Consider the following 26,560-nt stretch of genomic DNA (forward strand, 5'->3'; position numbering starts at 1 on the left):
CGGTTCCTCACTTCTTGGTCGTCTTCTTGGGGGTCGCGGTTTTCTTCTTCTTCTTGATGGCCACCGACAGGTCGTTGGCGGGAAGTAGTGGCTTGACGGCAGCGGCAGCGGCGGCCTGCTTCTTCTTCATGCCCTCTTCTTCCTCCTTCTCCTTTCGCTCGATCTCCTCCTTCCTCTTCTGCTCCTTCGCCATCTCCGCCTCCAGTTCCCTTTGTCGCTTCTTCAACGCCTCCACCTCGTCTTCTTTCTGGCCCTTGGCGAAGGCCGAGTGGAGCACCACCGTCGTCTCTTCCTCTTCCTCCTCATCTTCGCTCTCTTCATCATCGCTTTCGACGACCGTCTTCTTCGCCTTCGTGGATTTCTCCTCTTCGTCCATGGCGTCGACTCGTCGCGACGAGGCCTGCTTCTTGACGTCGGCCAGGAAGCTGTCCACCACGGAGGGCGTCGCCTCCACCTCCTTGATCGTCGTCGTCTTCTTCTTGGCGGCGGCGGCGGCACCATCATCTTCGTCGTCCCACGACATGATCGGGATCTCGGTCTGCTTGAACTCGAACGCGGGCGCGGCTGTTGTGGTGGTGGACGACGAAGCGGCGACAGCAGGCTTCACCACGGCGGGAGCCGACGGCGCGTTCGTCACCGCGGTCTTTGCCGGCGTGGTCACCGAGGCAGGCGGCGGCACAACCTCGGTTGCGCTCCTGCAGTCGTCGATCAAGGCGAAGCATTATTATTAGTATCAAGGTCATGGTCGCTGTTGGGCACGCTGGCTGAGTGTAGCGTTGATGGTGATGGTGATGGTGGTGGTGATGAAGGGACGTACGGAGCCACCAGGTGGAAGGGTCGAGGGACGGCACTGGGCGTGGGCGGCTGGGCCGTGATGGCGGACTGTATCGCCTGGATAACGTCTTGCACCTATTTCGCCACCACGAATAAATAGCAATAGCAAATCAGAGAGAGAGAGAGAGAGCCACAAAGACATTGGGCTAGATAGAAGGGCAGGGTGCAGGCAGGTGGGCAGGGCCTTGTTACCTTGACGGCAGCGATCTTTGAGCACTTGACGAGCGTGTTGAGCGGCAAGCCGGGTCCGCCCGACTTGTGTACACCGCACAACTCCCTGTGCTGTAATGCGCAACGCGTTCCACACCGGGGAATAATAAATTAATTACTCTACTGTGCGATCGATATATCGGCAGGTCGGGGCCTGACACGATGGTGGGGCGTGGCGGGGAGGAACCGAACCTGGTTGTGGATGAGAGTAACTCGGCCGTTCAGCGACTGCTCCTCCTTGAACCAGGGATCCACCACCACCTGGTCGCTGCCATTTCCAACACATGACGTCAGTCTCCAGCACCAAAGAAAATAGTGACCAGCTCGCAGCAAGTACGAACCCATCACCAAAGACGGCAAAGGTGACGCAGAGGGGCAGATGGTGAATGCTGAGGGGGACTGGCTCCCTGTCCGCAACGGAGTGCTGTACACCGAGAGCGAAGGATGAGTGAAGTGACCACACTTGCTGGGTGAGCGACTACATGTAGTCCGCTCGAACAAAAACCTTGCACGTGGAGAAGTGCGTACGACGGTGATGGCGTCGCCGGTGATGCTGACGTCGGGTCGGCGGAAGTGAAGGAGAGCCGAGACGGTAGCGATCGAGGCAGCGTCGATGAGGTTGCCGCCATCATCGAGCACGTGGACGTCGATCTGCACGGCCCACACCTTCTCGCCCGCGCGAATGCACAGGGCTTCGGTGTCGATGGCGCGGCTGTCCCTCAGGCTCCGCTCGATCAACCGACCAACTTCCACGGCCTCTTCCGACACTCTAACAAACACATAGAGCACGACACACGCGCGTCAGAGCTCGGCGCAGCAGAAGCAATGCGCGACCGAGGCGCAAAGTGCGTGTACCTGGCGCCGACTTCAAAGGAGGCAGAGGCCATGGGTGAGAACTCGGTGTTGAAGATGAAGAAGCCCTCCGTCGGCCGGTCGGCATAGGGCTCCACCACTTCACAACGCACGACTACGTACACCCTGCCAAATTGTTTGAAAAAGATTAATCACATTTGGAATTCGAGTAGAAGGTAGATTGCGATTGAAAGAAGGAGGCATAGTGAAACGATGGGTTAAAATCGAGGAGAAGTGGTACCTGGTCTGGCCGAGTTGGACCTCGCAGTAGCCCGGCTGGTAGGGGAAGGAAATCTTCAATGTGCGATAATCGTAGAGGCCACGTCCATCCAGACGCCGGCCCTCGGCCAGAGAGGCGAGCAGAAACTCGCGCTCATTCAAGCTCAGCTTCTCCCCCTTGCTGCCCTTGCTACTCCGTGCCATCTCCTTCCTTCGCGCTAATCTGAGGCCAATTCACGATTACAATCTATTTCTCTTTTTTTCCCTTGCCCCGAATTTGAAGAGTGGTGTGTGCGTGTGCGGTGGTGAATGTGTGCACCCAAAACACAAGGAGAGGACACGTGGCTGAACATGAGGGTTTCTATGTTTTGCTGAAGAGGTCGATGCACCGACGTTCAGTGGTACCCGTTGATCGTCTCGTAGTGGCAGCGCCTTCTTCTTCGCAGCCACAGAGCCCAGGCCACAACACCCGCAATCACCAGCACACCGCCCACAGACGCCACCACGGGGATGATGATGTGCCACGGCACCGCGTCACCACCCGACCCGGACTTGTCCTCCCAAATGGTGATGTTGAACGGCGCGCCGCTGATCTCCGTGGACAAGTTGAACGTGACGTGCAGCTGCTCGAACCCACGCGAAGCCGGGGCCGTGTAGGTGAAGAAGATTCTGTAGCGGTTCGGGCTCATCGATGCGCTGCCCAGCAGGCCATGCGACCCGGGACCTGCTCCACCTTTCACATCAGCCTCCACATGCACCACCGCACACGCACACGAACACGCCACACATGCCGCACACGCACACGAACCAAGTGGGAGGCGAGAAGTACCGAGGAAGATGCTGAAGTCATTGAGGCTGCCCTGGACGGGATGGCCGTTGTCCTGGATGAAGATGGTGCACGGCAGTTTGCTCCCCGCCTCGATCGATGCCGACGTCGCGCCCGCGTCCGTGCTGTAGCAGACGAGATTGGAGGTGGCGTCGGGCCGGGCCTCGACCACGGTCGCCACCTGCACGTAGTCGGTCAATGCGCCCCACAGCTCGACGCAGGCCCACAGCGGTCCCAGCGCCTGGGGTCCGCCCGCGGTGAACGTGACCGTCGCTGACGTGGCATCGTCGCTGACCTGCACCACCTGAGCCTCTACGTTGTTGCCATTTACATCTTTGAAGAAAAGATGCAAGTCCTGGTCACCACCACTGCTTCTGGTGTTGATGGTGGGCAGACCGAGGTAGTGCCCGTCCACGGTGAAGGTGGTGGTGTACTGGGGCACCTGGGTGGTGTTGGAGGCCACCAGCACGGGCGCGGGCATGACGGTCGCTACGCGGGTCCAGGTGGTCAGGTAGGTGCCGTTGGTGAGGCCCAGCCGCGCGGTGATGTTGTGGCCGACGAGCGACTCCGCCAGGGCCGCCGCGTTGAACAACCAGGTGGCGTCGCAGCGCAGGCCCAGGATGTCGCCGCACGAGCACGAGGCGCTCAACATCTTGGCCGGCGGGTCGAACGGCGGGTCGAACTCGACGACGGTGCGCGGGCTGAGGAGGTCTACGTTGGTGGTGCCGATGTCGAGGCTGGTGGCTCCGACGGCGAGCCTGGTGTCGATATCCACCACGGTGGCGGGGCCACTGGGCTGGCAGCTGCTAGCACTCGCCGCGGAGTCTCTTAGGGCAAGTGAAGAGGCACCGGACGAAGTGGTCCACGCCACCACAGCAAACAGAAGCATCAAACGAACCACCAACATCGCCTTCACCACCTGCTGCTCCAACCAGCTAAGACAACAAACCAACTTGCTCGCTCCCTATCCGGAATCAAACAGCAAAAATAAATATTTATCGAACCAGGAAAAATACAGGAAACAATTCAAGAAGAAAATAGTTTGTTTGTGAATCTCATCACCAACGATTTGGCCAGGAGGATGGAGTTGAGCGCGATTATGGACGAGACGGCGAAGGGCAAGAAGCGATCCATCGACGAGGTGGTCCAAGAGGAAGAGAAGAAGGTTGAGGAGGTGGGCGAAAAGGAAGAGAAGCCGGAAGATTCAACCGATAATCCGCTGTTGAATCTCAAATTTTCGGCCAACCAGAGCATCCTCGACGATGTCCCCCGCCAAAAGGTTTCACCTACCTGCATTGGTCTAATTTTATTAATCCAAAATTTGCAGCTTAAATAAATGAACGTGAATTTGGTGCAGTGCGAGCGTTGCAACGCCATGTTCAAATTCTATTGCTACGATTGCATACTGCCCGTGGGCAACATTACCGACCAGATCCCCCACGTGCCTCTGCCGGTGAGCTGCGACATGTACGTGGTCTACTCCTATGCACTTGTCCTGCTCCTTCTCTTCTGATGACGCTTCACGCCTGCCTCTCTTCCTTCTGCGTGTGCGGTGTGTGCAACAGTCTCTACCACCCCACCGAGAGACGAAGCAAGAGCACAGCGCTGGTACGTGCGTACTCCAGGTGGTGTCGTGTATCAAGATGCTTTTCTCTTCTTCCTGCCAGCTCACACACACACACACACAAACCTCTTCTCACAGCATGCCAAGATCCTGAGCCCCGAGCTGGTGTCGGTGCACACGTTCCCCGACCTGCCCGACTACAACCCGGACGAAGTGTTCCTCCTCTATCCCTCCAAAGTATGACCTCCCACTCTGTGTCTCTGGCTCTCTCTCTCTTCGTCCAAGCTCACGTTCTACTCGGTGTGGCGTGCAGGACGCGAAAAACATTGAAGATATCGACGTCTCGAAGATGAAGAAGCTGGTGGTGATCGACTCCACATGGCAGAAGGCCAAGACCATCCTGCGCGACGAGAGGTACACTACCACACACACACCACACACACACACACCCCATAACGAAACCTTGTTCATGACGTAAACCATCATCTGCTCACCTTACGTGCGCGGCCTGTGCGTGTTGTTGGACCGGACAGGGTGAGCAAGCTGCCCTGTGTGAAGATCAACAGCCAGAAGACCCTCTTCTGGAGGTACCAGACGGTGGGCGAGAATTGCCTGGCCACCATCGAGGGTACGGCACTCCACACAGGCCTGCGCAGCGTTCTCTTCAGCCGTTGCTAACGTCTTCTGTTACGACGTTATTGTAGCGATCTACTACTTCTACCGGGAGTACTACCAGAAGCAACTCGGCACTTACAACGGACAGTACGCCTCTCTCTCTGTCTGTGTTGTGTGTTGTGGTTCGGCTACGCATAGTTTGACCATGCATATTCTTCTTCTTCTTATGTGCAGGTACGACGACCTTCTGTTCTTCTACACGTACATGTACAACCTCATCCAGAACACGTACAAGCAACAGAACAAGAAGTTCAAGCGAATCGATGGCTGGCTCAAGGAATGAAGTAAAGCCTTTTTTCTCTCTTCGCTCTTTTCGCTCTTTTTTCTTGGCCCTGCTGCATGACAACCGCAATCTGAGCGTGTCCGGGACATGCTGCGTGACGGCGTCGGAGACGACCTCGATTCTTCTTCTTCTTCTACAGTCAGTGAGCAAAGCGGCAGCGATGAAGGCAACTACAACACCCTCTGCGATGACACAGGTGGAGAACAAGCTGCGGTCCATCCTCAGCCTCCACGGCGAGGGAGTGCGCGTGTCACAGTTTCCGCCACTGCTCCCCACCTGGCGCCAGTTCGGCGACGCCAAGCTCAAGCTCTTCTTCAAGCGCTTCCCCAACACGGCGGCCGTGATTCAGGCGGGAGGTGACCACTGGGTAGTGCCTGCTCGGCCACTGCTGCTGCAGACGGCTAAGTCCGGCGTGACTGCTCTGCTGAACAGGTCTCCCGCGAAGGCGCTGGACCTGGACGAGCTGGTGGCGGCCTATGCCCAGCATAACCACAACGCCAACTTGGACTTGCTCGCCCAGTTGGCCGGGGAGAAGTACGTGGAGGACCTGCTGGAGGGGATCGGCTTCGCCATCGTGCCCAACGGGGAAAGGGACACGGTAACGTTTCGACACGGTTCAGCCCCTTCAGCACAACAGCCGCCACAAGTGGTTCGTGTAAATCTCCGAACGCTACAGCGAGGAACGACTCAAAATTAACCCCTTCCTGGTCGCGCTGCGTAGCCAGCTACTGCGGTAGCCAAGGCCGCCGCTCCGCCGACGGCCAAAGCCAGTGCCAATGGCTCCGTGCAGCCAAGCACAACAACTGCAGCCCCAAAGCTGGAGAGCGTAGACTCTGCGGTGGTGGTGGTTGTCGACACTGTGGAGCAGTGCCGCAAGGTGGTGGACGAGGTCCTGACCCACGACCACCCGCTCGCGCTCGATTGCGAGGGCGTCAATCTGGGCGACAAGGGCGGCAGTCTGTGCTTGGTGCAGATCGCCACGAAGAGCGGCCGGTGCTTCCTGTTCGACGTCGAGCAGGCCGGCAGCCGGCTCTTCAGCGAGGGCGGTCTCCAGCGGGTGCTCGAGGACGTGCATGTCCTCAAGGTGGGCCACGATCTGCGAGCCGACGCCGCCGCGCTGTTCGCCCAGCACGGCGTCTTCCTCAACCACATCTTCGATACCCAGGGTACATTCCACACCCTCTTTCAAATTCCGCAACTCGGCCTGCTTGAAGACGCGGTAATTATCAATTATTTGAGAAATGCGCCTGACCTGCACATTGCATTCCTGCGCCCAGTGGGCCATTCGATGCTGACGCTGCGCAAGGAGCCGCAAGTGGGGCTCAACGCGATGCTGCGGCGCTACGCCAATCGCGCCCAGAACCAGCTCAAGGAGGTGGTCAAGGCCGAGTGGACCAGGGACCCGCTCTACTGGACCCGCCGCCCACTTTCCGACCAGATGACCCGCTACGCGCACCTCGACGTGGCCTTCCTCCTCAAGGCCTTCGACTCCATGGCGGCCGAGCTCGAGAGGAAGTCCATTTTCAACAACGCCATCACCCTCTCGCGCCATCAGGTCGACCACCGCAGACGATCTCCAGCTGCCGCCCCAGCCGCAACCGCGGCCGCCCAGGACATCGACTTGCCTGGTACCAACCCCATGAGATTCAGTCCGATTGGTGGTGGTCACTGGTCTCATTTTCTTCTTTCTCATCGCTTTTCATTCTTCGCTTTTCGCTCCTCGTTCTTTGTGCTTTGTTCTTCGCTCTACGCTCTACGGTCTTTACGGCAACCAATCAACGATAGACGAGGAGGAGCGAGTGATTGCGGAGCAGTGTCCCATCAGTCAGGGCGAAGAGGACCTGGGCCTCATCCTCGACGCCCTGCCCGAGCACCTGCGCGACGCGCTCCTGGCCGATGGGCGCCTGCACGGCCTCGTCGAGATCGTGCTCGACCTCGGCCGGCCGCTCATGGCGCGCTTCTCTGGGCCGGGCCTGCCGCGCGTGGCCGAGATTTCCGGCCGTGGCGGCGAGGGCGAGAATGTGGTCAGCGAGCACGACCTCGACCACTTCTCCAACTCCATCACCCGATTCGATTCCGAAAACAGGCACGCACCGCACACACCGCACACACACCACCGCACATGACACTCACGAAACAACACGACACGACACACAGGGCGGGTATCTCGAAGACGCTGCACAGAATCTCGCGGCTGCAGAACCGGTCGGGCGACGTGGTGGGCCTCACCATCCGTGTGGGCAAGACCCTGCGGGGCCTGGTGACCATGGTGGCCGACGTGCTGGCCCGCGCGGCGCCGTGCAAGGCCTCGATCCTTCTGCTGGGCGCGCCCGGCATGGGCAAAACGTCGGTCATCCGCGAGATGGCGCGCGAGCTGGCGCGCGAGTGGAGCGTGATGATCGTCGACACGTCGAACGAGATTGCGGGCGACGGCGACATTCCGCATCCGGCCATCGGCGCGGCGCGGCGCATGCAGGTGCCGCAGGCGTCAGAACAGCACAAGCGCATGATCGAGGCCGTACAGAACCACACGCCGGACGTCATCATCGTCGACGAGGTCATCTACGCCCCACAGTACATTCATTCTTCTCCATTGTAGCTGAAACGAATGATGTGTTGTGTGTCGTGCGCGCAGATTGGGACGGCCGAGGAGGCGAAGGCGTGTTGCACGATCGCGCGGCGCGGGGTGATGCTGGTGGCGACGGCCCACGGCGTGACGTTGAGCGACGTGGTCGACAACCCGAGCCTCAACTCGGTGGTGGGCGGCGTCGAGGCCGTCATCCTGAGCGACGCAGCGGCGCTCGCCCGCGGGTCCGCCCAGAAGACGGTGCGCGAGAGCCGGGGTCCATCGGCCTTTGGGCTGGCGATCGAGCTGCGGTCGCGGAGCGAGTGGGTGGTGCACGACGATGTGCGGGCCAACGTGAACCGGCTCCTGGCCGGGAAGCCGATGGCGGTCGAGGTGCGGCGGCGGCTGGCCGACGGGCGCGTGGTGGCCACCCGGCAGCTCGTTCCCGCCACCGCCGCCGCCGCCGCCGCAGCCGCTACGATCACCACCGACGGGGGCGCCGATGCATCATCGATCGTCAACAACGAACCGACGGAGTGGGGCGAAGGAGAGGAGGAACAAGATGAAGAGTACTCCAGTGACGATGATCGCGACGATTAAGTGCCCCTCTCGGCCCGCAGGCCCAACTGTGAATGGCATCAGCACAGCATTGGCTGTCGACCTCCTGCTTTTCGCTCAGAGCAAACGTAGTTATTAAAGTGATCAATTTTTGGTATTTGTCCCTTTCGCTTTTTAGGCAAGGAATGTAACCAATGGACGCAAGTAAGCGGAGGTCCGCATACCTAAAGGTGAATCGACTGGCCTGTGCTCTAATTGTTCACCATGGACGACATATTGGCCGCAGCTGCGAAGCTGCAGGAGCAATACAAGCACCTGCAGGAACGCAACAGCCGACTCACTGCTGCGCTGGAAGATAAGTCGAAGAAGCTGCAGGCCTTGCACCAAAGCGTCGAGCAGCGAGGGAAAGACCTGGCCGCACTTGAACTACAGGTCCAGGGCACTGAAGCCGCGCTCTAGGCGCACCACAAGTTCGCCGAAGAGCTGCGCCTGCGAGCCGGGAGCAGGGTCAAGCTCGACGTCGGGGGCGTCCACTTCACCACGAGCCTTACCACGCTCATGACCGAACCCGACTCTATGCTCGCCGCCATGTTCAGCGGCCGCCACGAGCTCGAGAAGGACGACGACGGCCGGGTGTTCATCGACCGCGACGGGGAGCTGTTCAACTATGTTCTTCAGTACCTTCGCGAGGGGGAGCTGGACCTGTTTCAACTCCCCTCGGGCGTCAAGCAACGGCTCAAGCGCGAGGCCGCCTTCTACTGCCTCCCCAAGCTCGAGGAGAAACTAGGGTCCGACGCCGAGGCCAAGGCCCTTCCAGGCAGTGTTCATTTGGCAGTACTGGTTTACTACGGCCCTGGCGTTGAGCCTCGCTTCATCACCCAAGGCGACCCTTTACACCTCGCCGACAGATTCCCGAAACTGCAGGGGTCTTATCCTGACCAAAGTGTGGTACGCGAGCTCTGGAGAACCCGCGTCCTGCCGGTCATTCTTGAGTCTTATCACAATTACCACCTGATCTCTGTCGAGAAGGAGAGTCCGTATTATTGGGAGGTGCACCTCAATCGAATTGTGCCTTGACCGCCAATAAACAGTGAGGCTTTGGGCCAGCACGTTGGGATGTTTGTTCTCAACAGCTCCTATATGTGAGCTTACAAGACGGCATTGATCTTCTGGCTTTCAAGATGGCGGCGCGTCTGCCTTGGTGCTGCCCGGGTTGTTCACGGGCAGGAGGGCCTGCTCGACCTCCTTTCGCTGGCTCTCCACCGGTGACCAGACCGGCCGAGCGAGCTCCAGACCCTTCGTCGTCCTGCATCACTCAAAAATATAAATATAAATAATATGTTTCAATATTCAATAATCGAATTCAGGGCCGTACCGTCCGTAGGAGATGCCGCCCAACCGGCTCATGCTCTGCAGCTTGGCCTGGTCGATGACGTAGTTGGGCTGCAGAACGTCCTCCCGCACGTGGAAGAGCTTGACTCGCCCAAAGAGCGACGTGCCCGTCACTCGGCCCTCATCGTCCTAGCCACCACCGCACACACCACCGCACACACGCACAGTCAACACATGATCGCGCAGAACCGGGAGTAGAGAGCACGCAGGTGGTGTGTGGTGTGTGGGTGTGTGGTGTGGTGTGTGTGGTGTGTGGTGTGTGTGGTGTGTGGTGTGTGTGGTGTGGTGTGTGGTGGGTGCACCTTCATGTCGTAGTAGTGCTCGAGCACGCACTCCATGCTGAAGGCGCTCTCCTTGACCCGCGGGGGCTTGACCACCTGGCTGGGCTCCCTGGTCAGTCCGGCCAGGTCCCACTCGCTCAGGTCCGCCGGCGCATCGATGCTGGTGTAGTTGGCCGCCTCGATGAACGCCTCCGAAATGATATTGACCACAAACCTGTGTGTCGTGTGTCGTGTCGTGTGTCATGCGTCAGTGGTGTTGTTGGGAAAAGAGCGCACACACACGAACAAACGCACTCTTTGGTCGTCTTGACGTTGTTGCACGTGTCCTTCTGCTTGTCTGGCCCTGGGCTCGAGCACGAGAAAACGACCATCGGCGGGTTGTGCCCGCAGGGCGCAAAGTAGGAGAAGGGCGCAAGGTTCTGCTTGCCGTGCTCGTCCTGCGATGACACGAACGCAATGGGCCGGGGCGTCTACCACGTGTGATCGACCACACCCACGTCATTGGTCATCATGTCAGGTTAGCTCGTGCTCGTCCACAGTGGGCTTGTGTTGTGTTGCGTTGCGTTGCGTTGTGTGTCGTGCGAAGGAAAGAGTACGATGCCGCCGATTATGAGCTTGTAGACGAGGCCGGGTTGCTCGTGCGCGGGGTCGATGTGCTTGAACGGTGCGTCGACCGGCCACGGCAGCTGGTTCGAGCCCTGGCCCGGCACCCACTCCGGCGCCGGCGTCTTGGTGTAGGCAAACGGTTCCTCCTCAAAGTCCGGGCGCGCAGCCTCTACCTCTATATTTATAATTATTTATAAAATAAATAAAATTAATAAAGGAGCCGCAAAAATAAAGTAATAAATATAAACAAATAAACCAAAGAAAAGGGGGAGTGGGGCTGGGTACGCTTGAATGGGGGATGGTGCGACATCTTTTTTGGGTCGACACTGAAGTGGTGTGGCCGCGAGCGGTACGGGGGAGAAGGAGGTGTGGAGGGTGCGTGTTGCGTGCGGCGGAGGAGAGTACAAGTGGCACAGCGACCAAGTGCCGCGCGGTGGTGTTGCGGTGGAAGGTTGGGCGGGAGAACATGTTTCGGCTTTCCGTGGAGCCTATCGGCGAACACCAAACCCGCCAATACTCTCCTTCGTCGAGTAATACTGATGCAACATATTGCCATTTTCATTTTTTTACCCGGTATTTGCCAAGAATGACAAGAATTTTCTACGCCTGGCCAGTCCCACAATAGTTGGCTACTAAGTCCAGATAGAAAAGGAGGGAAAGGGCATAAGGAAAAGTAGCCTTAAACTAATGAGTAAGGAAAATACCGCACCGGTTGACACCGGTGTTATGGCGTGAACCGCGTTCACGTCGGCTTCCAATTTCTGGCGGGCTACAGGCCTCGGCCCTCTTGTAGTGACCTGCGCCTACTTTCGCGCGGGATGCTCGAGTTGGCTGGCCTCCGAACCCCACCCATCAACCTAAAAACAAACTAATCAAAAACACAACACAACACGCGTGTGTCGTCCTGTGTGCGCACACGCTTGAGTGGTGAAGCCAAAAATTATTGCGTGCGTGCGTGTGGAAGAGAGACTGCCCGGGCGCTCTACTGGGGCGAGACCAGGTGCCAAGCCTTGGGGATGGTGAAGGTGCGGATGCCCTCCACGCCCAGCGTCGCGCCGAGACCAGAGAAGTTGCGGCCGGACCAGGGGAGGGCAGGGGCCACACGATCGCAGCAGTTCCAGTACGCCGTTCCCGTGTTGTACTGGCCCAGAACGCGCTTGGCCCTGTTGTGCGTGTGTCGTGTGCGCGTGTGCGGTGGTGCGTGCGTGTTAATAATTCTATATTTCCCAACCACGAAAGAGAGATGAACTGTACCTCTCGGCGTCCTTGGTGTAGACGCCGCCGGTGAGACCGAGGTCGGAGTCGTTGACCAGCTCGATGGCCTCCTTCTCCGACGACACCTTCTGGATACCTGAGATCATTGTTGTTTTCAACAACTGAGCTACATACGACGCGCGACACGACACGACACGACCAACGACACGACCAACGACACGCCAACGGTCGATCGGTACCGATGATGGGTCCGAAGGACTCATCCTTCATGAGGGACATGGAGTGGTTGGCGTCGACGATCACGGTCGGCTCGAAGAAATAGCCCCTGTTTGTTTCATTTTGTCAACTCCCTCTGCGTATCAAGCAACGCAAGAAAAAGAGGAGCGGCTGGGTCAAGAGAGCAACGTACTTGGCGACGGAGGCGCGCTTGCCGCCGAGGAGCAGCTTGCCGCCCTTGGCCACGGCGTCCTTGACCTGCTCCTCGAGGAAGCTCAGCTGAAGAAGAAGAAGAAGAAGACACACGCGCGTCAGTTGAACACCGCACAAACGCACAGGCACACGCATGGGTTGGTGGGGGGGAGACCTGGGAGCCGCGGGTGAGGGGACCGAGGTAGGTGGCGCTGTCCATGGGGTCGCCCACCTTGAAGGACTTGACGGTCTTCACGTACTCCTCGACGAACTCGTCGTAGACCTCCTTCTGCACGTAGATGCGCTCCACCGAGCAGCACGACTGACCGGCGTTGAACATCGCACCGTCGGCCAGCGACGCCGCCGCATTCTGTCACACAACACGACACGCATACAACCCACGTTGGCGGTTGGCGGTTGTCGTATGTGCAACCGCGCGGGGCCGAACCTTGACGTTGGCATCCTCGCAAACGTAGGTGGCGTCCTTGCCGCCCAGCTCGAGGCCCACCTTGATCATGCGCGAAGCCACGGCCTCGTTGATCTGCACATGTTCGCGGTGGTGGTCAGCACATATCAATTATCGCGTGTCGTGTTGCGTCGTGTTGCGTGTTGTGTGTTGTGTGTTGCTTGGGTGTCGTGTCGTGTCGCTGCGTACCTTGCGGCCGGTGGCGACGGAGCCGGTGAAGAACACGCCGTTGACGGGGAGTCGCAGGAGCTCGGCGCCCACATCACCGGCGCCGTAGACGGGCGCGATCACCTCCTTCGGCACACCGGCCCTGCGATATCGCGCTCGCGTTAATAGCGCAATCAAAACAGCAAATAATATAATAATAATAAAAACGGGCGTGTGCGCACTTGTGGAGGAGCTCCATCTGGAACTCGCCGGTTCGCAGGGCAAACTCGGAGGGCTTGTACAGAATGGCGTTACCTGTCACACACGCACACACACAACACACACGCGCGCGCGCTGGGGCGTGAGTTGGCATTGCGTGAGTGCATGTGTCGTGAGGTGGGAGGAGCGTACCGGTGAGGAGCGCAGGCGCGTAGACGTTGCAGGACACGAACCAGGGGTAGTTCCACGGCGCAATGTTGGCGATCACACCCAGCGGCTCCCGGCTGATCTTCTCCACCAACTGCATATCCCCGCCCCGCCCCCCCAAATATTAGCACACCCACCACCGCACACGCGACATGACGCACGACACGACACGACACACGACGCAGGAGAGGGCAAGCGTACGGCGTCCTTCTGGTTGACGACCTCGTGCTGGAGGACGGAGTGGATGTTGTCGAGGAAGAACTGCACGCGGGCGCGGGTGGCCTTGACCTCGCCGGCGGCGTGCGAGATGGGCTTGCCCATGTCCTGCGTGAGCCTGCCAACACGTCACGCGCCACATTAATAGACGTGGCCGCATTCCCGGACAGGGGCGGGTGGACGCTCACCTGCGGGCGCCCTCCTGGACGTTGGCGTCGTCGTTGATCAGCTCGAGGAACTTCTTCAGCGTCGCGACGCGCTTCTCGAGGTTCTCGGGGCGACCCCACTCCTTCTGTGCCTGTTGTTGATGGTGGTCGGTGGATAGTTGTTAGCCGACAGCGATGGCTCTCAAGCCTGCACGACGTGTGCCGTGTGCCGTGTGCCGTGTGCGCTGTGTGGTGTGCGGTTCGTGTGTTACGTGCCTGAAGGGCGGCGTTGAACTTGGACTGGATGGACTCGCGGGTGTCGGCTTCGTGGGCAAAGGTCTCCTGCTGCTCAGTCGCCGGATTGACCATCACCAGCCTGGACTCAGCGCCGCGCGTGAGCCCCAACTCAGAAAGAAAAGTAAATCAACAAAAAACAAACAGGCCGGGGGGGTTGGTACTTGCGGGAGGCCGACGCAGCCGAGGCCGAGAAGTGGCGAACGGACAACGCGCCGGTGGGCAGCGACTGCACAACGAAAATCGATCGCGATTATAAATTTGAATTTATTGCCATTTGCCGGAAGGATTTTGGATCAAAAGAAAGAGTGAAGTGGTGGCGTACGCGAGCACGGAGAGAGGCGAGAGTGGTCTTCATCACTGCGGGCTGTGAGGAGATGATGAAGCGCAAAGCGAGAACGGCAGGAAAATGGCGGTTCCAGGTATTTTAGCCACGTGCGCGGAGATAGCGCTGGATTTCTTTTTCTTTTCTTTTTGTTCTTTACCAGAGGGTAGCAGTGCAACTCGGCCAAGTTGTGCAGACTAGGAGCCAATCGCAAGGAGGCCACGCAAGGCGTCCCTGGCCACGACCACGTCGTTCATGGCTTGGTCCCTGCAGTCATACATATGGATCCACCCCAAACACTGAATCAGCACCAACACAGCCACCAGCTACGATCATCTAGCTTGAGACTGGTACCAGTGCGTGTCGGCCAGCAGGGCTAGCACGGGCTGGAGGTCGGGCTGCCCGGAGGCACTGAACGTAGCGTGGAGCTGTTCCGCGACCTGCTGCCTCACCTGTGTACCATGTCGATGATGATGGTGATGTGCATCACGCTTGTGTTAGCGCGGTATGGAGCGAGGGCGACGGTAGGCGGAGACATACGCGAGGGTATTTGTGGGCGAGCAGGGTGGTGAGCAGCTTGAGTGACTCCGTTCGTGCTGGGTCGCCAAACGCGAGAATGCCGCACAATCTGTTGACCCTCGCCCGTCAGGCAAGAACGTGGGGGGAAGGAGTGATTGGGGGGGGGAGGACAAAGGCACGTACACTCGCGCGGCGCACACCAGCTTGGGGATGTCGTTAGTTTTGCTGACCTCTGCCCGGCACAGAATGACCATGTTCTTGCTCCACGAGAACCTGATTCGAATGAGAGATACATGATCAGTAAGGGCACACCCACACCCACACCCACACCCACACCCACACCCACACCCACACACAACACACAGACGACACCACACGTGCGGCGTTGAGTGAGTCACGCGCACCTAGGCGGTCGCAGGCAAGAGAAGACGCCGTCAGCCAGGATGGTGTGGAGCGTCTTCATCAGTGGCACGGTGATGCGGTCGGTGTAAAGGTGGCGCTTGAAGATCTGCACCAGCGACGACGAGATCTTGCGCAGGAGCGAGGCCTCAAAGCGCTGGGCCGCGTCCGCCTCCGGCTGCTGCCCGTCCGTGAGGCCCGCCTCCTCCGAATTCCTCACATCGCGCAGGAAGCACATCAGCGCGTCACCTGATCCAGGTACGTGAGATGTGTGTTGTGTGTGTGTGGTATGTGTGTGCGTGTTAGCCTGTGAACAACGTTGTCACGCAATCTGAGTGTAGAGGTCCGTACTCGCGTCATGCACGAGCGATTGGCTGCCGCTCGCGCTTGTCACCAGACCGGTTAGCACGTCGTCCCTGTACGCGTCGTAGCGGAGGAAGGGAACCAGCAGCGGGAAGGTGACCGAGGACACAGCCCAGTTCGCCACGCCGCCTCTGTCCGGCCACAACCGCGTCGCTCGTCAGAAGAGGGAAGAGTGCAGGAGGGTGAGGGGGGCATTAAGTACCGCGGGAACGCCTGCTTGAGCTGCTCGCGGTGCGGCACAAGGGGCATGCGGAGGCCCTCCTCCGCGGGGTAGAGAAGACGCTCGAGCGTATCTCCAGCGTGCGCGCGCAGGCGATCGATCTTCTCGGCCAGCTGCCGCAGCACCCGACTGAACAGGCCCTGTCGTGGTGGAAACCGGCGCATGAGTGACGAAGCTGGGTAAGATTGGTGCGTGTGTGCGTGCGTGCGTAATGGAAGGCGCCAGTTCACCTGGGACATCTCGGCGGTGATCAGCTGGGTGGTCGTGACGGCGGCCATGCGCAGCGCCCACTTCTCCGCGGCCTTCAGCGCCGCCTCGCGGACCCACGACCCGACGTCGCCCCGGTTGTCCACGCTGTAGTCGTCCAGCGCCGCCAGGAGCGCGTCGAACACCTCCTTCCCCTTGCGCACAATCTCTGCTCGTTCCATCCGACAATCAGTAACAACAATAAAATAAAACTACAATAAAAATAAAAGTACAGCGAAGGGTTGGCATTGGCGCGTACCGTCTTCGCTGAGGGAGTCCACCAGCTTGGCCAGAGCGTGCACCGCGTTGCGGCGCGACTCGGGATCCCGTTGCTCGGATACCGCTTCCACGGTCGACGCCTTGACGAGTGCGGCCACCACGCGGTCGACCCTGTAGTGCAGGCGCGAGAGATCAGATAGATATAGGCAATCGCCAGCGTTGAGCTGGAGGCTCACCTCTGCTGATTGAGCAAGAACGACGCGGGAAGATGGCCAAGAGTGAGCGCGTAGCCTCGGCGGACCGATGCGATCACCCCGGACAGATCGCCCAGAAGCACCGACGCGTAGGTGTCCACGAACTTATCCTTCCACTCGTCGCTCGTCTTGTAGGTATACACCTGGGCGTGTAACAAGATTTGTGCGTCAGCAAAATGCACACACACACACAGTGGAGGAGGGTACCTGGTGAAAAGCAGTAAAGGCGAGTGCAGCCGCTCGCTGTATGTCTTCGTTGGGGTGCTTGATGTGGTCGTTGAGCGACTCCGTGTAAATTAGCGCTCGTGACTTGACGGCGGCCCGTCTGTTCCGGATGTCCTGTATGCTCTGCCTGCCCGCTGGTTGTGGTGCCGCCTCGGCCTGCGTCGCCTCTGCGCATGAAAACACCGCCGCGACGTGTGTGGTGTGCGTGCGTGCATGCGTGCTTTTAGGACGGAGACATGGTTAGCAAAAACGAAGTTGAATTGGCGTACGTGTGTTGAGCGGTTGGGGCGGCAGTGGCAGACGGGACACGGAGATGGCACGGATGAGCTTGCAGACGGCGTGTCGGATCAGCTCTCCGCCCTTGCCTCGGTACAGCCGCGCCTTTTCGATGTCTGGCACGACGCTCACCACACTCTGCGGGTATTACCAGGGTGTGAGGATTCAGTTCAGGCAGGAAGAAAGAGGAGCAAGCGCGGGGGAATGATACCTCTGTGAGCTGCGTATTGGCGCTGTCGTCAAATATCTGGAGCTCGGCGAGGCCGAGAGTCACCTCGGCCACGCCCGTGAGGCTTCCATGCCGTTCGTTGAGGTTGGCGTCTTGCGTACCACCAACCTTGAACGCACGCGCACACGCATATTACGTTATGTGTGAGCCAATAGCCTTGGAGCTACCAAGAGGACCGCACGTACGAGATAGGGCAACACGGTCTGGGCAAAATAGAGCGGGTCGATCGGTACTAGCCCGCGCAGCGCCTTGGCTGCCAGCTTCCTCAGAGTCCGATCCCAGTGCGACACCTTGACCCGGAGCAAGTGGTCCACCATTGGTCGGAAATAGATCCCGTCCTGCCCAACAAAGTTCACTACTGGTGAGCTCTGTGCTGTGCTGTGTGTATGTGTGCGCGCGCGCGCGGTCAAAATACCTTGCCGGTAACCTTGGCCAATTCCACGCTGATGGTGACATAGGCGTTCTTCCGACTCGAGAGCGTGAAGTAGTCCGCCAGCTTGATGATGTCTATTCCAAAGGGAAAGCTCCCCTGCCGTCCCACGTTTTCCTGGAATGCAGCGCTCGCTGCCCTGCGGCAGTTCACTTCTCTGTGTTCGCAGTTCGTGGTCAGCACTGCGTCGATCGATCGAGCGGTTCTTCTCAGTCGGTGGTTCATCACGTACCGATCGAACAGAGCGGTGATGATGAGCGTAGGCGCGAGCTCCACCACGTGCGGTGCCATGACACTCGGCTCGTAGGCCCGGGCAAAGGCCCAGGCGACGTAGCAAGCGGCGTCCCGCACATGTGCACCAATGCTGTGCGAACCTTTTGTTTTTGGAATGTCAAGAATGAGTGCGGCCTTGGCGTCTCAGTTCGCCTAGATGGTAACGTACCTTTTTTCACGTCGTAGAGGAGTGCCTTGGTGACCAGCGGCACGATGTCCGCCAGCCGGTGGGTGAGCAGCAGACCCCTTCTGGCGAGCTCGCCAAAGGCCAAGCAACCACCATGCCACGCCTGTACGAACAGATGCGTTCACGCGTCAAGTCGCTGAATGCAAACTGCGAAGCAAGAACAAAGGAGAGAAAGAATGCGAAAGAAGAAGAAGGGGGGGGGGGAAGAGAGAAGAAAGTTGCTAGCGCAGGGTGTGTACCCCATCGCTTTCGGTGAAGGAGAAGAGGTCGATGACGCCCTGCACCACCTCGTCGCCCAGCTCCTTGGGCAGCCTCTCCGTGATGCGCCCGATGCCCTTGGCCGAGGACCAGCGCACGATCGTGTCCTTGTCTCTGAGACCGTCGAGGAGAAGCCCGATGATCTCCTCCATCTCCGGCGGGATGTCATAGTCCTCGTCCTCTTCGAGGTCAGCAGCACTCGCCGGGGCATTCGCCGGAGCCGATCCTGCATGGCATCGTCGATGATTAGGAGGAGATAGCGGTCTACACGTCCTTGAGACGGAGGCGAGCCAATGATCAAGCTGAACCTACCCGCGCCAGAGGGCTTGTCGCTGAGATTACTGAGGAGCGATCTGTTGCCTGCGAATATACAATAGATGGTGAAGGTCAATGACACACACTCACACTACAAGCAGCGCACATACCTCGCCTGTATCGCCAAATGGCGACTTTAGGTTTGAGAAACGCGAGTCCCAGGCGCTGCGTCAGTTTGATACAAAGCTGTGTGATGGGGGGCTGCATGTGAGTGCCACAGGTGTAGCAGAACACAGGCAGGGAGGAAGGGGGGGAGGGATTTCCAACCTTCCTCTGGATGAGAGTTCCTTCCATGAGCGTGGCGGAGTGCTGGAGCACCAGTGGAGTCAGCTCGAGAAGCACGTCGCGCTTGCCCCGCTTGAAGATGCCCGCCAGTGCCGTGAGCACTCCAGTACGCTGCAGCAGTATCAGGACCGGCGTTAGCAAAAAACAAAACAGTCGCGCTGGTCGTTCAATGAATGTAACGAACGTACGAGAAAGGTGTCGTCTGAGCTGGTGAGCACTTCGGTGGCCCAGGCGAGAAAGCGTTCCAGGTACTGTGACTGCAAATCGGGCCGCGTGAGCAGCCGGCTGAGCAGCTCGGCCGCAGCGTCACGGGTCTTGGCGGCGGCCTTCAGGTCCTTCTTCGCCTCTTCAACCAGGTCGTCGATGAGCGTGCGCGGCTCGCTCTGGCGTCGACGAGAGATGAGAGCGCAGATAAAGAGAGCACTGCATCAACTCTGGAGAAAGAGGGGGTACCGTGGAGCTGGACTGGCGACTGGGAAAGGAGGCGAGATTGAACGGAATGAGGCAGATGATGGAAAGCCATAGGAACAACACGTATCGACGCTCCCAACCAAGTTCGTCATCGCTCACACCCGCTGAGTCCCAGGAGTTTGTCGCCGCGTCGTCGAGCTGCCAGCGCGAGGTCATGAGCTGTGGATAGAGCGAAGAAGAGAGGAGGCGAGGTAGAGGGTACCGAGCTGTGTGAGACGATGTAGGAGAAGGTCGGCTCAAGGTCGATGATCTCGTGCGGAAAGAAGCGAACTGTTGACGAGCACACAAGGGAAGTGAGCACCAGGGATGCACGATGGCAGAAGAAGATGTGCGGCAGAGCAGCGCAGTCCAAGGACATACCGACGGTCTTGTAGCCGCGCACCTTGCAGAGGGTGTACAGGAGCCGGAAGATTGCCAGAACGAAGGCGTCCTCCTCTGGCTCGCTGCTACCCGCAACGCTGCGATCGCGGTGTGCACGTACTCGGCGCATGAGCGGCACGACCAGCCCTTCCATGTGCGGATCCAGCAGACTCGGCTGCTCTTGATACTTCTCCAGCTGTTGATTTAAACGAATAATCAGAGTTGATAAAGTAATCTTAAAAGACAGGATTGTGCCGCACGATTTCTTTGACTCGGGCAACGGCAGCCTTGGTGTCTTCTTGTGGCCCCTTGGCTACAAGATCAAGCACTAATCGCACCAACTCCTTGGCCTCAACCACAAATGATTGGAAGCGAGATTCCTCATCTTCTCCTTCAACAAGGGCTCTTCCAGAAGACGATTGATCGACCTGCACATCCCTCTCCATCTTGCCTGCGATTCCAACAGCGCAAAGCGCGGGAAACCGATTGTCCACAGAAATGCTGCACTTTCTGGTATTTCCTTTCTGGTCCCTCTTGCTTTGGCGATGAAAGGGTAGTCAGGGGTGGTAGTGTAGTTGGTCATCACACTCTCCTACAAACCGAGAAACCCGAGTTCGAATCTTGGCCACCCCCAACATCTGCATGTCGTCCTGCATTCTTTGCACGGCGATGGCTCTTCACCTTGGCGGTTCCTCAACGCGTTGAGGAGAGGGCCATCATCACCTCATGCCTGCTTCGTAAGAAGATTGAGCCTGCGCCAGTGTGCCGCAAGGAGCAACTCGGACAGAATGTTTGTGCGTCGAGCGAGGACGACAAGGAGCTGGGTATAACACTGGAACTCGTGGCGATGCTGGCCGCCAGGCGAGCCCACTACGGGCGCCTTTTGGTTGGCGTGCCCAGAGAAATGGGCCGACAGTACCGCCGCATGCAACTCACCCCCCTAACCGTCTGACACAAGCAAGCTTGGTGGGAGAACACTAGTGTCACGTCTGCGATAGAGTTTCAGAGATGAGCTTGGCCCAACAGTGGCAAAGCGCCAGCCTGGAAACAGTCACAGGGCGACAATGTTGGCGTTGGGATGCAGAGGAAAGGGGTTTAGCTGTCGAAGGAGTAACCACTGAACCACTCGGTCTTCGCGATGAGGTCCGCGATTTGCTTCTTCTCCTCGTCTCTCCACTCGAACTCGTGCCTGTTCGAGCCACAGCCAAATCAGACATACGCACACGCCACCACCACGATACAAGCATGAATGGCTAGCCGAGACGGACCTGCTCTTGTGTGGCTTCGCGTAGACGATGGACGCACAGGTCGCGATGAACTCATCTGTGTGGGGCACCTCCAGAAAATCGAAGAGACGCTTCAGCGTGCCCTGCGGGTCGGTAATCATGTCCTCATCTGATCTCAGATCGAACATGGGATACTCGCTCGCCCTCTGCTTGAGCGCTCCCACAGTCGCGGTCTGCGCCTCGAACCTGTGGTTGTCGTCATTGGCGATTACAGTGAGCAAACTATGCCTCTCCAAACCGCTGTGCAGCGCAGTCTGTCCGAGAGTCGCTGGATTGAGTGGATTACGCGTACCTCTGCATGAACTTGCGGAACCATTCAGAGTCCGATGAGGTGTCTCCCTTCCTCTTGGTGTGCGTCGCCATCGCGTCGAACGGATTGCGGATCACGTGGATCAGCTTGATGGGAACTACGTCAGGAAAGAAGAAACAAAATTAACAAGTAAGGTGAGCACGATGTGATCAAAACGCACGGTCGCACAGACACAGCCGCACGTCGTCGCACACACGCAAACGCACGACACGATGTACATGTGCAAAACACATGCGCTGCGGTTGGTGGTTCCGTACCTTTTACGAGGTCGCGCACCCGATTGAGCTCCTCAGGCTTCCTGGCGAGAATGGCAGCGGTGGTGCCTCCCTTCTTGTCACCGATGATCTCCAGCCGGTCGCGATAGGTGCCCTGCCACTGGCCCGGGACCGCGTAGCTGTGGGGTGGGCAGCCGCGCGTACACGGCCGTGTCAGTACATGTACTCGTGTGGCTCGAGAGAAATGAGTGGGTGGGTTTGTACTTGTAGTTGTTGTGCTGGCGGCCACCCTCGCGGAAGGCCATGGCCTTGGAGTCCTGGAACAGGTCGTTGTAGAGGCGCTCCCGGCCGTCGTCGCTCATGTAGCTCTCCAGCTTGCCCACCACGTCGTACTGCAGAGCAAACAGAACAAAGACAGAGTGAGTAGCACAAGACTGGGGCTGAGACTGAAGCTGATTGTGGAGAGGCCAAGGTGGGAGTAGCGGCATGCTGTACCTCATGGGCAATGATGATGTTGGGGTGCGCGTCCATGATGGAGCCAATGAGCGAGTGCCCGCTACGCGGATAGCCCACAAACAGGATGAAGGTCCGCACGCTGGAGAAGTCTGGCGTCTCCACCACAGAGTTTGTTGGGGCTGCGTTCGACTCCATCCTGTACGCCAAACGCAGGCAGAAGAGGATTAACCGTGAGATCTGCGCTGTAGTCGTCCATCAGGCATACAGGGAGGTTGTTGAAGAGCAAAGAACAACTGCGATGAAGGGGTGAGGGACGAACTTGTTGGGAAGCGTGCTGCAAAAGTCTCAACAAATCACAAGGCGAAGAGATCGCAAACGCAAGAGCAGAGAGCAGTGAAGAAATCAAGAGAAAATGATTATAATTTCTTTTTTTGGCCTCGTTGTCCTCCCCTCGGTAACGCAACACAACGCGCAAGCAAAGAAGAAGAGGAAGAGGATGTGCGACTACGACGTTGATCACGAGGTCAAGCTGGTGCAGTACCACATGAAGCGACTGGGCAAGGACGCCGGTAACGGCACCTGGACCATCACCTTCGGCGAGTTCTTCAACGACAAGGACGTCGAGCAGATCTTCGAATCGCTCGTCGGCTCGCTCAAGGCCGCCAAGAGGAGGGGCTGCATCGATTTCCCCGGCCAGCTCCTTCTGATGCCCACCCACAAGGACGTCGTGCTCACTCTCAAGGTCCCTCTCCCCGACGGCGAGATCCCCCACGACCCCAAGCCCGCCAAATAGAGCGATGTTTGAATCTCAATCGTGTAGCGACCATTTTCATTTGTACCACACATTAACGCTAAATGAAGTCCGCATTTGTAGTATTCCAGCCATTAAGTGTGATGCCAAGAGTGCCGAAATGAATGAATGATTGGCCTTACATACTCACTTTTCCGCGCCGAAGCTCAATTCAACAATCAAATCATCTTGCGTTGAAGGAGGCCAAGTACGCAAAAGGTAGGTCCACCCTCTTTTTTGGTTTACGCCCCTCATTTCCCGAGGGGCAACAGGCACCTCGCAACCCCCTCCAACAGCTCTGCTCACACACGAGGAGCCCCTTGCCACGCTCCACAAGACAGCACCTTACCAACCCAGGCCAGTTGGCATCTTTCGCTCGCACACTTTCTCTTTGCTGCGACCACCACAACCGATTCGAACCCTCGTTGACGAGCAACCCACCACTTTGCCCCCCCCCCCCATTCAACCCAAGAAGAGGAGGTCTGAGGGTCGCACACACCAGTGCGTTCCTCTGCGAAGGACGTCATGGAACGGACCAAAGATTCCGATGCTGGCGAACTGATGTTGGAGAGCATCCTCTGCAAGCTGGGCAGAAAAGTGAATACAACCCCCCCCCCCCCGGTAGCTCACGCACGCAGACTCACGCCATGCAACTGACGCGCGCGTGCGAATGGTTTGCTTTCTCTCTCTCTCTAGAAATGGGCGGGCCTGGCCATCCAAGCACCACGAAGCCACGTGATGCCGATAGACGGCGTGGCCATGGACCTGGTGGTGTGCCTTGACCGCAGCAAGTCAATGGGCCGCTACTGGCCCATCGTCATCGTACGCCCCTCCTTTCGCATGTGTGCGTGTGCGATGGTGCGTGCGCGTGTCGTGTGTGCGCACGCACCATCGCACGTGGACCATCAAATGCCTCCATCCAACGCTCAATGGCCGGTAACCACCACAGGAAACGCTCAACAAGGGCGTCACGAAGCTCACAGCGCGAGATCGGCTGGGCATTCGCACCTTTGCCGGACAGCGGCACTCCCAGTCGGTCCTGGAACTGACCGAGATGAGCAAGGAGGGCCAGGTGACTGCGTCGTCCCCCCACCCCACCCCCACACGCAACACACACACACGAACGCACGCGCACAAACGAAAGTAACTTTCTTTCTGAAACCATCGGCCATAGGACAAAGCGCTGGAGGCGATCAGGAGCATCCCCAAGCCGTCCTCGGGCCACACCAACCTGGGCGCGGCGCTGGAGGAGGGCCTCGACGAGCTGCTGCAGAACCTGACCACCGACCCCAACCAGCCCGAGTACGTTCCCGCCCCACACGGAGAGAGCCTCTTTTCCAGTTTCCCCCTCAACCTACGGCTGCTGATGTCTACAACTTGTCGACGCATCGTGCTTGCCTTGCGACTTCAGGCGAGCCGTGCGCCTTCTCCTGTACACGGACGGCAAGCCCACGGTCGGCATTAGGCGGTGCGTAGCCCACCACCACTACCTGGGCCAGATCCAGATGGTCAGGGTGGTGCCTCACACGTTCGTGAATGCGCTCAGGTTGGCCGAGCTGTTGGAAGTGCGGGAGCAGAAGATGACCAAGCTCGGACCCAGCGCCAAAGTCGCCGTGTTTGCCTACGGCGAGAACCACGACGTCAAAGTGCTCAAGTACGACCAGCCTTTGGCTCAATTTTTCCATTGCCAATGGAAATTGGGATTGACCAAATGCTTGACTGTGTTTACAGGTCCATCTGCAACAACTACTCGTCGCTCTACTTCGCTGTGACCGATCAGAGTACGTGTGAATAGAAATACGATTGGCTTGGTGTCGGTACGGTGGCAGTACTAAGTAGTACCACGCGCTTGAACAGACATCGTGTTGTGCTTGGGCGAGTTCTACGGCGGCACGCGCACGACGTTCTTCCGCGACCTCGTCCTCAGTGTGCGGGTACGTACAACATACGCCACCCGATACGGACGCGGCATACCGCACACAACGACACACACGACACACGACACGACACACTCACTTTGTTGGTCGTGCCACCACCGTAGGGTCCACGCGACTGCGAGGTACGCACGACCTTCCACTGCAAGAGCCTCAGCTTGCCGCAAGCCGACGTGCGCAAGTGGGAGATACACATTCCCGACATGCAGTCCAGTGAGGTGCGCACCACGTTGCACCATATCACACAACTCTCGTGTGCGTGTGTGCGTGTGTGCGTGTGTGCGTGTGGCGTGTGGCGTGAAGACGCGTGCGTAGTCTAACGCAGCGCCGCTACAGAGAAGGAACGTGATCATCAAGATCCCCGAAAGCGTGCGAGGCGGCGAGGTGCACTTTGGTCTGCAGTACTACAGCATCGTGACCAAGAGCGTGGTGACCCTATCGCGCACCCTGGACATCGTGCGCGACGTCTCGTTCGACGTACGTCCCCTCGCTCTCTCGCTGGCTCCAGTCGTTCGTCAAACGCATTTTTTAAACACTGTTTTGTTTTATTACAATATCATTAATGATTTCTTTCCCACGCGCAGGACGGGACCAAGATCACCATGGATGAACAGAGAAACCGGATGAGTTCCATCAACGTCTTGCGACAGGCCATTGCAAGCGCGGCGGTGCACGATTGGGAGGAGGCCCAGACCCTGGTCGCCAAGCAGAGGCGGCGGATCGACCACTCCATTGCCAGGAATGCACCGCTCACACGACAGTACGCCAACCACGACACGCAACACGCACGGCACGACACGACACGCGGCTGAATTTGATGGTGTCGCAGGATGAGCAGACAGCTGGAGCACTACCGCGAGACGTTCCGACGCCGGGGTAGGCAGCAGGCCGCTTCCGGCTACACACCGCCGGTGCGCATCGGCTTCCGGGAAGAGGCCGAGATGTCCGCCTTTTGTACGCCTCCCCCCCCCATAAATTAATTCACCATGCAACCGCTGCAGACGACAGCTGAGCGATGATGACGTGGCATTCATGATAATTACACGACACAGGCCAATCGCTGGAGGCCGAGCGGTCGTCGTCGGCCGGCATCGAGCAGTTCCAGACCCTCGAGAAGCGCGCCCAGACCGAGATCCTCATGGGCGAGCTCGAACCCACCCTCACCCTGCGGCGCAACGAGACCGCCCGCCGCCGCGCCATCGCCCGCGGAAAGTACGTCATCGTCGACTCACCACCACCACGCCCAGCGTTGGTTGATAAATTGATTGACTGCTTGCTTGATTTGCAGGCGGCTGCAGACGGCCAACCGCGACCTTCAGGAGTCCGAGAGAGAGGGCGACAGTGTGCTGTTGCGCACGCTCGACGGCGATCAGAGTGCGCAGGCGCCGCACCCGACGGGCTACGTGGTCAACACGATGGTCATCCAGCGCCGCGAGGAGCTGGCCCGGCGCAAGGGCGAGGACAAGGTCGGCAACGGCAACCGCGGTGCTGAGGTCAGGCCCGGCGGCGGCTTGAACGCGTCCCCTGCGCC

General features: G+C 58.7%; 11 protein-coding genes across 11 annotated transcripts; 5 read left to right on the forward strand and 6 right to left on the reverse strand.

Annotated features, from left to right (window-relative positions):
• Positions 1–7: 7 nt before the first annotated feature.
• Positions 8–2,319, reverse strand: ACA1_364250 (3' exoribonuclease family, domain 1 domain containing protein; the record flags this gene model as incomplete). The annotated part of the gene is made up of 8 exons (XM_004335864.1): positions 8–695; positions 818–909; positions 1,027–1,116; positions 1,237–1,312; positions 1,386–1,468; positions 1,573–1,813; positions 1,900–2,022; positions 2,138–2,319. 8 exons carry the CDS (start codon positions 2,317–2,319, stop codon positions 8–10), a joined length of 1,575 nt encoding a protein of 524 aa, XP_004335912.1.
• A 191-nt stretch (positions 2,320–2,510) lies between these two features.
• Positions 2,511–3,848, reverse strand: ACA1_364260 (uncharacterized protein; the record flags this gene model as incomplete). Its single annotated transcript, XM_004335865.1, has 2 exons — positions 2,511–2,839; positions 2,945–3,848. The coding sequence occupies 2 exons, from the start codon at positions 3,846–3,848 to the stop codon at positions 2,511–2,513; spliced, it is 1,233 nt and encodes a 410-aa protein (XP_004335913.1).
• Positions 3,849–4,022: 174 nt separating this feature from the next.
• Positions 4,023–5,463, forward strand: ACA1_364270 (DTW domain containing 1, putative; the record flags this gene model as incomplete). Its single annotated transcript, XM_004335866.1, has 8 exons — positions 4,023–4,205; positions 4,299–4,408; positions 4,507–4,549; positions 4,644–4,742; positions 4,819–4,919; positions 5,039–5,133; positions 5,210–5,267; positions 5,355–5,463. The coding sequence occupies 8 exons, from the start codon at positions 4,023–4,025 to the stop codon at positions 5,461–5,463; spliced, it is 798 nt and encodes a 265-aa protein (XP_004335914.1).
• Positions 5,464–5,623: 160 nt separating this feature from the next.
• On the forward strand, positions 5,624–8,629 carry ACA1_364280 (sporulation proteinrelated, putative; the record flags this gene model as incomplete). The annotated part of the gene is made up of 6 exons (XM_004335867.1): positions 5,624–6,061; positions 6,185–6,629; positions 6,741–7,091; positions 7,249–7,487; positions 7,664–8,020; positions 8,099–8,629. The coding sequence occupies 6 exons, from the start codon at positions 5,624–5,626 to the stop codon at positions 8,627–8,629; spliced, it is 2,361 nt and encodes a 786-aa protein (XP_004335915.1).
• A 222-nt stretch (positions 8,630–8,851) lies between these two features.
• On the forward strand, positions 8,852–9,664 carry ACA1_364290 (K+ channel tetramerization subfamily protein; the record flags this gene model as incomplete). The annotated part of the gene is made up of 2 exons (XM_004335868.1): positions 8,852–9,019; positions 9,047–9,664. 2 exons carry the CDS (start codon positions 8,852–8,854, stop codon positions 9,662–9,664), a joined length of 786 nt encoding a protein of 261 aa, XP_004335916.1.
• A 99-nt stretch (positions 9,665–9,763) lies between these two features.
• ACA1_364300 (uncharacterized protein) lies at positions 9,764–11,176 on the reverse strand (the record flags this gene model as incomplete). Its single annotated transcript, XM_004335869.1, has 6 exons — positions 9,764–9,893; positions 9,963–10,108; positions 10,282–10,474; positions 10,555–10,697; positions 10,857–11,041; positions 11,152–11,176. 6 exons carry the CDS (start codon positions 11,174–11,176, stop codon positions 9,764–9,766), a joined length of 822 nt encoding a protein of 273 aa, XP_004335917.1.
• Positions 11,177–11,848: 672 nt separating this feature from the next.
• On the reverse strand, positions 11,849–14,542 carry ACA1_364310 (aldehyde dehydrogenase; the record flags this gene model as incomplete). The annotated part of the gene is made up of 15 exons (XM_004335870.1): positions 11,849–12,029; positions 12,121–12,217; positions 12,321–12,406; positions 12,491–12,576; positions 12,665–12,859; positions 12,938–13,030; positions 13,145–13,265; positions 13,345–13,417; positions 13,514–13,622; positions 13,730–13,862; positions 13,933–14,042; positions 14,082–14,098; positions 14,163–14,266; positions 14,349–14,413; positions 14,510–14,542. The coding sequence occupies 15 exons, from the start codon at positions 14,540–14,542 to the stop codon at positions 11,849–11,851; spliced, it is 1,503 nt and encodes a 500-aa protein (XP_004335918.1).
• A 164-nt stretch (positions 14,543–14,706) lies between these two features.
• ACA1_364320 (HEAT repeat domain containing protein) lies at positions 14,707–20,192 on the reverse strand (the record flags this gene model as incomplete). The annotated part of the gene is made up of 25 exons (XM_004335871.1): positions 14,707–14,776; positions 14,864–14,961; positions 15,050–15,137; positions 15,212–15,301; positions 15,433–15,676; positions 15,779–15,921; positions 15,993–16,150; positions 16,241–16,425; positions 16,516–16,646; positions 16,712–16,872; positions 16,937–17,121; positions 17,224–17,368; positions 17,442–17,551; positions 17,641–17,797; positions 17,875–18,028; positions 18,122–18,263; positions 18,332–18,452; positions 18,589–18,833; positions 18,920–18,967; positions 19,033–19,108; positions 19,190–19,318; positions 19,396–19,590; positions 19,661–19,837; positions 19,881–19,948; positions 20,039–20,192. 25 exons carry the CDS (start codon positions 20,190–20,192, stop codon positions 14,707–14,709), a joined length of 3,474 nt encoding a protein of 1,157 aa, XP_004335919.1.
• A 941-nt stretch (positions 20,193–21,133) lies between these two features.
• Positions 21,134–22,500, reverse strand: ACA1_364330 (uncharacterized protein; the record flags this gene model as incomplete). The annotated part of the gene is made up of 6 exons (XM_004335872.1): positions 21,134–21,227; positions 21,307–21,564; positions 21,617–21,731; positions 21,892–22,028; positions 22,114–22,241; positions 22,345–22,500. The coding sequence occupies 6 exons, from the start codon at positions 22,498–22,500 to the stop codon at positions 21,134–21,136; spliced, it is 888 nt and encodes a 295-aa protein (XP_004335920.1).
• A 301-nt stretch (positions 22,501–22,801) lies between these two features.
• ACA1_364340 (uncharacterized protein) lies at positions 22,802–23,098 on the forward strand (the record flags this gene model as incomplete). The annotated part of the gene is made up of 1 exon (XM_004335873.1): positions 22,802–23,098. The coding sequence occupies one exon, from the start codon at positions 22,802–22,804 to the stop codon at positions 23,096–23,098; it is 297 nt and encodes a 98-aa protein (XP_004335921.1).
• Positions 23,099–23,620: 522 nt separating this feature from the next.
• Positions 23,621–26,009, forward strand: ACA1_364350 (von Willebrand factor type A domain containing protein; the record flags this gene model as incomplete). The annotated part of the gene is made up of 11 exons (XM_004335874.1): positions 23,621–23,692; positions 23,792–23,917; positions 24,045–24,167; positions 24,270–24,397; positions 24,507–24,749; positions 24,827–24,876; positions 24,953–25,029; positions 25,137–25,247; positions 25,366–25,506; positions 25,614–25,789; positions 25,859–26,009. The coding sequence occupies 11 exons, from the start codon at positions 23,621–23,623 to the stop codon at positions 26,007–26,009; spliced, it is 1,398 nt and encodes a 465-aa protein (XP_004335922.1).
• Positions 26,010–26,560: the final 551 nt, after the last annotated feature.

The sequence above is a fragment of the Acanthamoeba castellanii genome (assembly GCF_000313135.1).
Source record: "Acanthamoeba castellanii str. Neff unplaced genomic scaffold scf7180000084641, whole genome shotgun sequence".
Classification (NCBI taxonomy): Eukaryota; Discosea; order Longamoebia; family Acanthamoebidae; genus Acanthamoeba; species Acanthamoeba castellanii.